The sequence below is a fragment of the Oncorhynchus clarkii genome, chromosome 17 (assembly GCF_045791955.1).
Source record: "Oncorhynchus clarkii lewisi isolate Uvic-CL-2024 chromosome 17, UVic_Ocla_1.0, whole genome shotgun sequence".
In the NCBI taxonomy this organism is placed as follows: Eukaryota; Metazoa; Chordata; class Actinopteri; order Salmoniformes; family Salmonidae; genus Oncorhynchus; species Oncorhynchus clarkii.
The window spans coordinates 22,002,784-22,016,135 of NC_092163.1; the positions used below are offsets into that span (position 1 = coordinate 22,002,784).

Genomic DNA, 13,352 nt, shown 5'->3' on the forward strand with positions numbered 1-13,352 from the left:
TCTAAGGTCAGGGCGTGACAGCCGAATACAGCAGGTGTGGACTTTACAGTGAAACTCTTACTGACAAGCCCTTAACCAACAATGCTGAGGTTAAAAAAATAACACACATATTTGCTAAATAAAAAGAAAATAGTAACCCAATAGAAACAATAATAAGGCTATATATAAGGAGTACCATTACCTAGTCTATTTTTATTTATTTGATTTATTTAACCTTTATTTAACTGGGCAAGTCAGTTAAGAACAAATTCTTATTTACGATGGCGTACCAAAAGGCAAAAGGCTTCAACTGCCCCGTCCCCGAGCCCTTTTATATGTATACAGTTGAAGTCGGAAGTTTACATACACCTTAGCTTGTGGAAGGCTACCCAAAACCCTTGACCCAAGTTAAACAATTTAAAGGCAATGCTACCAAATCCTAATTGAGTGTATGTAAACTTCTGACCCACTGGGGATGCGATGAAAGAAATAAAAGCTGAAATAAATCATTCTCTTTCCTATTATTTTGACATTTCACATTCTTAAAATAAAGTGGTGATCCTAACTGACTGAAGACAGGGAATTTTTACAATATTTAAATGTCAGGAATTGTGAAATACTGAGGTTAAATGTATTTGGCTAAGGTGTATGTAAACTTCCTACTTCAACTGTAGATGGTGCAGAGTGAAAAGCCAGCAGGAGGTCGTGCGACAAAGACCCCCTCCAAAACGAACCATTTGGACCATTTGGAGTCCCTACTGAGTATTTCCCACCCCATTTTAGCTGAGACAGGTACAACATTTCTCTCTACAGCTGAATATTCTCAACATACCAGTGTCAACATTGTATTTTTTTTAAAATTTGAATTATTGGTATTAAAAAAAGTTTTTTAAAACCATGTTTTTCATTTGTTTTCATGAACGACTCATTGCACTTCAAATATCAGTGAATGAGCTATTCACATTGCAATGTTTTGAAATGCGCGGTTCTATTTAGAAGATTTCCTCATTACCATACAAACAGGACGTCATCGTTTGTGCTGCTGATAGAAGTAGAAGAAGTAGAAGAAGACGCTTCTTCAACAACAACACGGCTACTGAATCAGCCATCTCTGTACCGGTAGCTTGTTAGCCAACATAAAACCGACCCATTGCATCACTTTAGACCATTTTTTTTTACATGAATAGTAGTGTTTCAAACCCAATTCGGATAACGTATGTACTAGTTGATTTAAACGGAATTTGCAATTTAAGATTGATACTGAGCCTAGCACCAGGGCAGTCGCTCATGCTAGCTAGCTAACATCCCCGACAATGAGCTCACAAAGCTTCTCCCCCGCTGCTGAAAAAGAGGTCTGCTGGACAGAGAAAGAACCTCTGGGGCTGAACATTGTCGTAAAAGAAGAAGACGGGGATACAGTAAAAGGAGAGGAAGAAGCTTTCAGAACGACGAAGGAGAAAGAGGAGGCTATCACATTGAAAGAAGAAGAGGGGGCTGTTATGGTGAACGAAGAGAAAGGACCTTTTGTAGTGAAAGAGGAAGTAGACGAATTCAGAATGAAAGAGGAGACTATCACATTGAAAGAAGAAGAAGAAGAATATTGTATAATGAAAGAGGAAGAGATGGCTATCTCAATAAAGGAGGAGGAAGACGTTTTGGAACTGAAAGAGGAGGCAGGAGGGGAGACTGAAGACACCAGTGAGTTTTGTCACAGATAGAACAAGGTTTTGTCTAGAAGGGATTTTACAGATTTTTCGTAGCAGGTTTAGGAGAACTTGTGCAGCAGGTTAAGGTTAGCTAAAATGCCCCCCCCCCCCCCCCCCCCCCCAAAAAAAAAAACAACCTAAACCTGACAAAAGCTGTATCCCATCTAGCCATGACTATAGATCAACGAGCCAGATGTTTTACGGGATGTATAAATCTGAAGCATCCGGTTGGAATTTCCATTCCCTATTCCCCATCAAATATGTTGAGGAGAGGAAGGAAGCCCAGTGTCCAGCAGTGGGAGAGTATGGAGTGAGATGGAACTGGGACGACATTCAGCTAATTTTCTAAATCTACGGAACCTTTAATCACAAAACAAGGAATATGATATGAACAGAGTGGTTGGTACGTTTTGTAGACTTTAACCTTTGCTAAAGTAAAAAAAAATGCTGGTGTTTAGAAGAGATTTGAGTTATTGTACACACACACACACTTCACAAAGTAGGGGTGCCATAATGGCAAAATGTATGTTTGTTCTGCCCAGTATGCTTAATTTGATCCCTTTGGAAACAACAGACTGTGGTGTATCTTGGGTTAGTTATACAAATCTTTGGTATTGTCTTAAAAACAGTTGTGGAGGCATTCTACTGACCTCCGTTTTTTTCCTTTTCATTTTAGTTTAGTTTGTATTCAGAGTTCGCTCTCCGACTGAAGGTTCTAGGATTTAGAGAGTGATATGCCTGGAATTAGGTAGAAAGCCAGCTACACCCTTTGTTTTAACCAATAGTTGAACTCTTCTCTTTACAGAACCTAGGCAAAATGCTGTTTTCTGGCCCTCCCAGGGCTGTATAGTGAAACAGGACATCAGAAAGATACAGGAAGAATATAGTGTGGCTCCCATGAGTCCCAGCCAGACTGTTGATGATGATGGCAATGTTATTCACTGCAATGAAGAATGGGACATGGAGGACAAGGATTGGTTTCCTAGCAACCCGCTGGAGGTAAGTATTTCCCAGTCACTGAGTGTTTTGGTTCTCAACAGTCCTTCCTTGATTCTTCAACCTCCTTCTTTGAATACATTAGAGGAGAATATTTGAGGTTCCTCCAAATGTCCTATATATGTAAATGTACTTGGCAAATAAAGGTGATTCTGATTGGACTTTCTCTTCCAATACAATTTGGGAAGGAGGTCCAGAGAATGAGAGGAGTCAAAGAAAGACTGCTGAGACTTTTGAGAATTCAAATTTCTATGACATGTAGGAGAGTTTCCCACCCTAAATTGATTCTGTCATTATTTACACATATGTGTTTTCCAGGACACGTCTTTCCCACCCCCCTCCCCTCTCCCGGAGTCCCCAGGTCGTGCCTCACTGTGGGGTCTGAAGAGGGTGTCTGTGTGGCTGGTCGATTGCAGGAAAACACCAGGGCTGAGTGGAACTGCGAGAGAAGGAGATGAAAAGGGAGATTCAGATTCAATGTCATCAGGTAAGAATAATGGTGTGTGTGGATAAGACTCCAGTCTTCTTCTGTAACAGTTCACTAATTGATCAATATTTATTTATTGACCCATATTTGCAAAACATAGCTATTTAGTGTTGATTAGCAGCTCATCTGTCAGGGCTATACAGTGCAACCGTTTTGGTCTCGTGTAGGGCTGTGATGGTCTCGAAATTTAGTCAGCCGGTGATTGTCAAGCAAATAACTGTCGGTCTCACAGTAATTGACCGTTAATTAATCTTAAACACATTTAGCATCGTCTGGCTTCCACACACAGCCTACAAGCCACTGATGCAGAACTTTGGAACATCTACATTTTAAAAAGTCGAATAAATCCATGTAATATAGCCTACACCATCACAATAAATCCATGTAATATAGCCTACACCTTCACAATAAATCAATGTAATATAGCCTACAACTTCACAATAAATCCATGTAATATAGCCTACACCATCACAATAAATCCATGTAATATATTTTTATTTTTTATTTTTATTTCACCTTTATTTAACCAGGTAGGCAAGTTGAGAACAAGTTCTCATTTACAATTGCGACCTGGCCAAGATAAAGCAAAGCAGTTCGACACATACAACGACACAGAGTTACACATGAAGTAAAACAAACATACAGTCAATAATACAATATAAACAAGTCTATATACGATGTGAGCAAATTAGGTGAGATAAGGGAGGTAAAGGCAAAAAGGCCATGGTGGCAAAGTAAATACAATATAGCAAGTAAAACACTGGAATGGTAGATTTGCAATGGGAGAATGTGCAAAGTAGAAATAAAAATAATGGGGTGCAAAGGAGCAAAATAAATTAATTAATAAAATACAGTAGGGAAAGAGGTAGTTGTTTGGGCTAAATTATAGGTGGGCTATGTACAGGTGCAGTAATCTGTGAGCTGCTCTGACAGTTGGTGCTTAAAGCTAGTGAGGGAGATAAGTGTTTCCAGTTTCAGAGAATTTTGTAGTTCGTTCCAGTCATTGGCAGCAGAGAACTGGAAGGAGAGGCGGCCAAAGAAAGAATTGGTTTTGGGGGTGACTAGAGAGATATACCTGCTGGAGCGTGTGCTACAGGTGGGAGATGCAATGGTGACCAGCGAGCTGAGATAAGGGGGGACTTTACCTAGCAGGGTCTTGTAGATGACATGGAGCCAGTGGGTTTGGCGACGAGTATGAAGCGAGGGCCAGCCAACGAGAGCGTACAGGTCGCAATGGTGGGTAGTATATGGGGCTTTGGTGACAAAACGGATTGCACTGTGATAGACTGCATCCAATTTGTTGAGTAGGGTATTGGAGGCTATTTTGTAAATGACATCGCCAAAGTCGAGGATTGGTAGGATGGTCAGTTTTACAAGGGTATGCTTGGCAGCATGAGTGAAGGATGCTTTGTTGCGAAATAGGAAGCCAATTCTAGATTTAACTTTGGATTGGAGATGTTTGATATGGGTCTGGAAGGAGAGTTTACAGTCTAACCAGACACCTAAGTATTTGTAGTTGTCCACGTATTCTAAGTCAGAGCCGCCCAGAGTAGTAATGTTGGACAGGCGGGTAGGTACAAGTAGCGATCGGTTGAAGAACATGCATTTCATGCATTTAGTTTTACTTGTATTTAAGAGCAATTGGAGGCCACGGAAGGAGAGTTGTATGGCATTGAAGCTTGCCTGGAGGGTTGTTAACACAGTGTCCAAAGAAGGGCCAGAAGTATACAGAATGGTGTCGTCTGCGTAGAGGTGGATCAGAGACTCACCAGCAGCAAGAGCGACCTCATTGATGTATACAGAGAAGAGAGTCGGTCCAAGAATTGAACCCTGTGGCACCCCCATAGAGACTGCCAGAGGTCCGGACAGCAGACCCTCCGATTTGACACACTGAACTCTATCAGAGAAGTAGTTGGTGAACCAGGCGAGGCAATCATTTGAGAAACCAAGGCTATCGAGTCTGCCGATGAGGATGTAGTGATTGACAGAGTCAAAAGCCTTGGCCAGATCAATGAATACGGCTGCACAGTAATGTTTCTTATCGATGGCGGTTAAGATATCATTTAGGACCTTGAGCGTGGCTGAGGTGCACCCATGACCAGCTCTGAAACCAGATTGCATAGCAGAGAAGGTATGGTGAGATTCGAAATGGTCGGTAATCTGTTTGTTGACTTGGCTTTCGAAGACCTTAGAAAGGCATGGTAGGATATATATAGGTCTGTAGCAGTTTGGGTCAAGCGTGTCACCCCCTTTGAAGAGGGGGATGACCGCAGCTGCTTTCCAATCTTTGGGAATCTCAGACGACACGAAAGAGAGGTTGAACAGGCTAGTAATAGGGGTGGCAACAATTTTGGCAGATCATTTTAGAAAGAAAGGGTCCAGATTGTCTAGCCCGGCTGATTTGTAGGGGTCCAGATTTTGCAGCTCATTCAGAACATCAGCTGAGCAGATTTGGGAGAAGGAGAAATGGGGAAGGCTTGGGCGAGTTGTTGTGGGGGGTGCAGTGCTGTTGACCGGGGTAGGAGTAGCCAGGTGGAAAGCATGGCCAGCCGTAGAAAAATGCTTATTGAAATTCTCAATTATGGTGGATTTATCAGTGGTGACAGTGTTTCCTATCTTCAGTGCAGTGGGCAGCTGGGAGGAGGTGTTCTTATTCTCCATGGACTTTACAGTGTCCCAGAACTTTTTTGAGTTAGTGTTGCAGGAAGCAAATTTCTGCTTGAAAAAGCTAGCCTTGGCTTTTCTAACTGCCTGTGTATAATGGTTTCTAGCTTCCCTGAACAGCTGCATATCACGGGGGCTGTTCGATGCTAATGCAGAACGCCATAGGATGTTTTTGTGTTGGTTAAGGGCAGTCAGGTCTGGGGAGAACCAAGGGCTATATCTGTTCCTGGTTCTAAATTTCTTGAATGGGGCATGTTTATTTAAGATGGTTAGGAAGGCATTTAAAAAAAATATCCAGGCATCCTCTACTGACGGGATGAGATCAATATCCTTCCAGGATACCCCGGCCAGGTCGATTAGAAAGGCCTGCTCGCTGAAGTGTTTCAGGGAGCGTTTTACAGTGATGAGTGGAGGTCGTTTGACCGCTGACCCATTACGGATGCAGGCAATGAGGCAGTGATCGCTGAGATCTTGGTTGAAAACAGCAGAGGTGTATTTAGAGGGCAAGTTGGTTAGGATGATATCTATGAGGGTGCCCGTGTTTAAGGCTTTGGGGAGGTACCTGGTAGGTTCATTGATAATTTGTGTGAGGTTGAGGGCATCAAGTTTAGATTGTAGGATGGCTGGGGTGTTAAGCATGTTCCAGTTTAGGTCGCCTAGCAGCACAATAATATAGCCTACACCTTCACAATAAATCCATGTAATATAGCCTACACCTTCACAATAAATCCATGATTTTATTTTATACTGGTCTAAACATGATATGAAGAAAATGTATTCTACTTCAGAAGAACAGAGTTGTCCTTATGGCATAGCCAGATCAGGACCTAACATATGGCTGTGGGCTACACTAGTTCATTTAGCAGATAAGATTTGCTTAGAATTCCATGGCATTATTTTATAGTGTGAAGAATACAATTGAACAAAGCTGAATAATATAGAAGGGATATTTTCTCCAAACAATTTGAGGGAGTGTGCACATGTGGCTATTCTGTGTTGAGCAGTTAACAAATAAATAGGTACTCTTATATGCTTAATTTAGTGTTATTAATGTAACTTTAGTTGTTCTACAAACATTGGGCTATATGTTTAGATGTTTAATACATTGTCAGGTTGCATGATGTGACTCTAATGATGATTTGAAAAAAGTTGCCTGAAAGGCATGGGCTCTGCTTTCTTTCTACACACTTCATCAGTCCCTCATTCACAATTTGACAAGCATTTGATAATGCCTTGAATTTCCCGGCGGCACCCCCTTTGTGTGGCCATAATACACCCTAAAAAAATCACATTTGCAGCCCTTTCCCTGAGTGCTGCCTGCTCCGAAGCATCTATCATCTCACTCAAATGGCTCTCCATCACGTGATCGGGTCTTTCTCACAGGCTACAAGTGAAGACACTTGTAATAGGATAAGAACGCGTGCATAGGATAAGGACACTTGCAGTTGCGTCCCCAATGTGTCTATCGGGGACGCAACTGCACGCGTCCTTATCCTATTTCGAGGTGCATATTGAAGAAATTGGAAGAACTGTCCACATTTACCTTTCGTCAGCCAACAAGATGAGTAGGCCTAACGAACAGCAACAGCACTAACCTATGTCAATCTACTGTCCCCCATAGTACAAGAGTTGACCTATTCTGTGCAAGAAATAAATATTCCAAACATAGTCTGGGACAGTTGTGGGATGTGATAGAGCTCAAATTAATACAACCATTAGCTTTAAAAAAAACTACGTAATGAGGCTGATGCAACAGATCAGAACGTTTAGCTTAATTTTTTAATTTTTTTTTAAGAACTACCCAGAGTATGACATCTTGTAACTGTACAACAAACATAGTGATCCTAAACGTTGACACTGTACACTGAGTGTACAAAACATTAGGTACACCTTCCTAATATTGAGTTACACTCCGTTTTGCCCTCAGAACAGCGTCAATTTGTTGGGGCATGGACTCTACAAGGTGTTGAAAGTGTTCCACAGGGATGCTGGCCTATGTTGACTCCAATGCTTCCCACAGTTGTGTCAAGTTGGCTGGATGTCCTTTGGGTGGTGGACCATTTCTTGATTCTGTACTGTTCTGGACATAATATGGACTTGGTCTTTTACCAAATAGGGCTATATTCTGTATACTACCCCTACCTTGTCACAGTACAACTGATTGGCTCAAACGCATTAAGAAGGAAAGAAATTCCACAAATTAACTTTTAACAAGGCACACCTCTTAATTGAAATGCATTCCAGTTGACTACCTCATTTTGTATGTTTATTTATTATGGATCCCCATTAGGCAGCAGCTGCTCTTCCTGGGGTCCAGCAAAATTAAGGCAGTTTATACAATTTTAAAATCATTACAATACATTCACAGATTTCACAACACACTGTGTGCCCCCAGTTCCCTACTTCACCACTACCACATATCTACAGTACTACATCCATGTGTATTTATAGTGTGTGTGTGTATATATGTCTGTGCCAATGTTTGTGTTGATTCACAGTCCCTGCTGTTCCATAAGGTGTTTTTTAATCTGTTTTTTTAAATCTAATTTTGCTGCTTGCATCAGTTACTTGGTGTAGATAGAGCCATGACTACATGGAATTCTATGTAGTACTGTGTGCCTCCCATAGTCTGTTCTGAACTTGGGGACTGTGAAGAGACTAGAGGTCGGCCGATTAGGATTTTTCAACGCCGATACCGATTAATGGAGGGCCAAAATAAGCTTTTATTAACATGAGACTTCAATATTCCAAGGTAAGAGGTTTTAGGTTGTAGTTAATATAGTATTTATAGGACTATTTCTCTCTATACCATTTGTATTCAATATACCTTTGACTATTGGATGTTCTTATAGGCACTTTAGTATTGCCAGTGTAACAGTATAGCTTCCGTCCCTCTCCTCGCTCCTACTGTCATGGAGAATCGTCTCAGAAATATAACACTCTTACAAGAACTTGTGAATTCAATATACACTTTAATACAAAGTAGCAAAACTGAGCCCTTCCATGGAAGGACCCTATCACAAACATAACAGGGCCGAGCCCCTCCATGGAAAGAGACCAAATTCTCATATTACAGAGTCCTGCCTTTATAGGATTCTGTCTTTGTATAACGTATAGAGTCCCCTTCCTCTATATGAAAATAGCTTCCCTTGACCTATCCACTATTTTCTTCACATCTCAGAGGTAGTTCACGCCCACTAACGCTCATATCTGCTTTTGGTTAGGTTATAACGATGGTAGAACCCTTTTGACGTCCTAAAAATAATGTATCCAATGCATGCTTATGTTTCACGTGTTAGTCATCAGTTATCTTGCTTCCATCTTTCTTCCTGTATCCTGCTGACCATAGTACGTCCAGCTGTCATAAATGTACGTCAGGTCTGGTTGTCATATGGCCTGGGTGTCATCTTCTCTTAATGTGCATGTCCTTGCTACTTCAGCCTGGCAACTAGACCTATTTATATTTAATGCTTTTGCTCTCCTTAATGGTTCGCTCCTACACTACCTGGGCTCGAACGAGGAACACATCGACAACAGCCACCCTCGAAGCAGCGTTACCCATGCAGAGCAAGGGGAACAACTACTCCCAGTCTCAGAGCGAGAAACATTTGAAACGCTATTAGCGCGCACCCCGCTAACTATCTAGCCATTTCCTAATCTCGGGGGTTGATAGGCTTGAAGTCATAAACAGCGCAATGCTTGAAGCACAGTGAAGAGCTGCTGGCAAAATGCACAAAAGTAATGTGGTCGAATCCGGAAACTATAATTTCGAAAACAAAACATTTATTATTATCGCATATACCCTGACTCTGCGTGCAATGAACGCAAGAGAAGTGACACAATTTCACCTGGTTAATATTGCCTGCTAACCTGGATTTACAGTGCCTTGTGAAAGTATTCGGCCCCCTTGAACTTTGCGACCTTTTGCCACATTTCAGGCTTCAAACATAGATATAAAACTGTATTTTTTTGTGAAGAATCAACAACAAGTGGGACACAATCATGAAGTGGAACGACATTTATTGGATATTTCAAACTTTTTTAACAAATCAAAAACTGAAAAATTGGGCGTGCAAAATTATTCAGCCCCCTTAAGTTAATACTTTGTAGCGCCACCTTTTGCTGCGATTACAGCTGTAAGTCGCTTGGGGTATGTCTCTCTCAGTTTTGAACATCGAGAGACTGAAATTTTTTCCCATTCCTCCTTGCAAAACAGCTCGAGCTCAGTGAGGTTGGATGGAGAGCATTTGTGAACAGCAGTTTTCAGTTCTTTCCACAGATTCTCGATTGGATTCAGGTCTGGACTTTGACTTGGCCATTCTAACACCTGGATATGTTTATTTTTGAACCATTCCATTGTAGATTTTGCTTTATGTTTTGGATCATTGTCTTGTTGGAAGACAAATCTCCGTCCCAGTCTCAGGTCTTTTGCAGACTCCATCAGGTTTTCTTCCAGAATGGTCCTGTATTTGGCTCCATCCATCTTCCCATCAATTTTAACCATCTTCCCTGTCCCTGCTGAAGAAAAGCAGGCCCAAACCATGATGCTGCCACCACCATGTTTGACAGTGTGGATGGTGTGTTCAGTGTGATGAGCTGTGTTGCTTTTACGCCAAACATAACGTTTTGCATTGTTGCCAAAAAGTTCAATTTTGGTTTCATCTGACCAGAGCACCTTCTTCCACATGTTTGGTGTGTCTCCCAGGTGGCTTGTGGCAAACTTTAACCAACACTTTTTATGGATATCTTTAAGAAATGGCTTTCTTCTTGCCACTCTTCCATAAAGGCCAGATTTGTGCAATATACGACTGATTGTTTTCCTATGGACAGAGTCTCCCACCTCAGCTGTAGATCTCTGCAGTTCATCCAGAGTGATCATGGGCCTCTTGGCTGCATCTCTGATCAGTCTTCTCCTTGTATGAGCTGAAAGTTTAGAGGGACGGCCAGGTCTTGGTAGATTTGCAGTGGTCTGATACTCCTTCCATTTCAATATTATCGCTTGCACAGTGCTCCTTGGGATGTTTAAAGCTTGGGAAATCTTTTTGTATCCAAATCCGGCTTTAAACTTCTTCACAACAGTATCTCGGACCTGCCTGGTGTGTTCCTTGTTCTTCATGATGCTCTCTGCGCTTTTAACGGACCTCTGAGACTATCACAGGGCAGGTGCATTTATACGGAGACTTGATTACACACAGGTGGATTGTATTTATCATCATTAGTCATTTAGGTCAACATTGGATCATTCAGAGATCCTCACTGAACTTCTGGAGAGAGTTTGCTGCACTGAAAGTAAAGGGGCTGAATAATTTTGCACGCCCAATTTTTCAGTTTTTGATTTGTTAAAAAAGTTTGAAATATCCAATAAATGTCGTTCCACTTCATGATTGTGTCCCACTTGTTGTTGATTCTTCACAAAAAAATACAGTTTTATATCTTTATGGTTGAAGCCTGAAATGTGGCAAAAGGTCGCAAAGTTCAAGGGGGCCGAATACTTTCGCAAGGCACTGTATTTGAGCTAAATATGCAGGTTTAAAAATATAGATTTCTGTGTATTGATTTTAAGAAAGGCATTGATGTTTATGGTTAGGTACACATTGGTGCAACGACAGTCCTTTTTCCGCGAATGCGCACCGCATCGATTATATGCAACGCAGGACACGCTAGATAAACTAGTAATATCATCAACCATGTGTAGTTAACTAGTGATTATGATTGATTGATTGTTTTTTATAAGATAAGTTTAATGCTAGCTTGCAACTTACCTTGGCTTCTTACTGCATTTGCGTAACAGGTAGGCTCCTCAGGGAGTGCAATGAGAGGCAGGTGGTTAGAGCGTTGGACTAGTTAACTAAGGTTGCAAGATTGAATCCCCTAGCTGACAAGGTAAAAATCTGTCGTTCTGCCCCTGAACAAGGCAGTTAACCCACCGTTCCTAGGCCGTCATTGAAAATAAAAATGTGTTCTTAACTGACTTGCCTAGTTAAATAGAGGTGTACATTTTTTATTTATTTTAAATCGGCCAAATCGGTGTCCAAAAATACCGATTTCCGATTGTTATTTAATCGGCCATTCTGATTAATCGGTCGACCTCTAGAAGAGACCTCTTGTGACATGTCTTGTGGGGTATTTATGTGTGTCCAACCTGTGTGCCAGTAGTTTAGACAGACAGCTCGGTGCATTCAACATGTCAATACCTCTCATAAATAAAAGTAGTGATGAAGACAATCTCTACTCCACTTTCAGCCATGAGAGATTGACATGCATATTATTAATGTTAGCTCTCTGTGTACATCCAAGGGCCAGCCGTGCTGCCCTGTTCTGGGCCAATTGCAATTTTCCTAAGTCCTTTTTTGTGGCACCTGACCACACGGCCGAACAGTAGTCAAGGTGCGACAAAACTAGGGCCTGTAGGACCTGCCTTGTTGATAGTGTTGTTAAGAAGGCAGAGCATCGCTTTATTATAGACAGACTTCTCCTCATCTTAGCTACTACTGCATCAATATGTTTTGACCATGATAGTTTACAATCTAATGTTACTTCAAGCAGTTTAGTCATATCAACTTGCTCAATTTCCACATTATTTAGTACAATATTTAGTTGAGGTTTAGGGTTTATTTCCAAATACAATACTTTAGTTTTGGAAATATTTAGGGCTAACTTATTCCTTGCCACCCACTCTGAAACTAACTGCAGCTCTTTGTTGAGTGTTGCAGTCATTTCAGTTGCTGTAGTAGCTGATGTGTATAGTGTTGAGTCATCCGCATACATAGACATTATGGCTTTACTCAAAGTCAGTGGCATGTCGTTAGTAAAAATTGAAAAGAGCAAGGGGCCTAAACAGCTACCCGTGGTAATTCTAACTGGATTATATTTGAGAGGCTTCCATTAAAGAACACCCTCTGTGTTCTGTTAGACAAGTAACTCTTTATCCACATTATAGGGGGGTGTAAAGGGGGTGTAAAGCCATAACGCATACGTTTTTCCAGCAGCAGACTATGATTGATAATGACAAAAGCTGCACTGAAGTCTGACAAGACACCCGCCACAATCATTTTATCGTCAATTTCTCTCAGCCAGTCATCATTTGTGTAAGTGCCGTGCTTGTCGAGTGTCCTTCCCTATAAGCATGCTGAAATTCTGTTGTCAATTTGTTTACTGTGAAATAGCATTGTATCTGGTCAAACACTAGTTTACTAGGGGTTGATAACAGGCTGATTGGTCGGGTGTTTGAGCCAGTAAAGGGGGCTTTACTATTCTTGGGTAGCGGAAAGACTTTAGCTTCCCCCCAGGCCTGAGGGCTCACGGTCTCAAGTAGGCTTAAATTGAAGATGTGGAAAATAAGAGTGGCAATATCATCTGCTATTATCCTCAATAATTTTCCATCCAGATTATCAGACCCCGGTGGCTTGTCATTGTTGATAGACAACAATCATTTTTTCACCTCTTCCACACTGACTTTATGGAATTCAGAAGTACAATTCTTGTCTTTCATTATTTGGTCCGATATACTTAGATGTGTA

General features: G+C 41.3%; 1 protein-coding gene across 1 annotated transcript in view; it reads left to right on the top strand.

Moving 5' to 3' along the window:
* The first annotated feature begins 1,048 nt into the window (after positions 1-1,048).
* LOC139370528 (zinc finger protein 431-like) overlaps positions 1,049-13,352 on the top strand; it is a 43,541-nt gene continuing 31,237 nt past the window's right edge. The window contains exons 1-3 of the mRNA XM_071110077.1: positions 1,049-1,677; positions 2,491-2,684; positions 3,000-3,168. Coding sequence (XP_070966178.1) covers positions 1,293-1,677; positions 2,491-2,684; positions 3,000-3,168 — 748 coding nt within the window. The 5' untranslated portion in view covers positions 1,049-1,292. The remainder of the gene's footprint in view (positions 1,678-2,490; positions 2,685-2,999; positions 3,169-13,352) is intronic.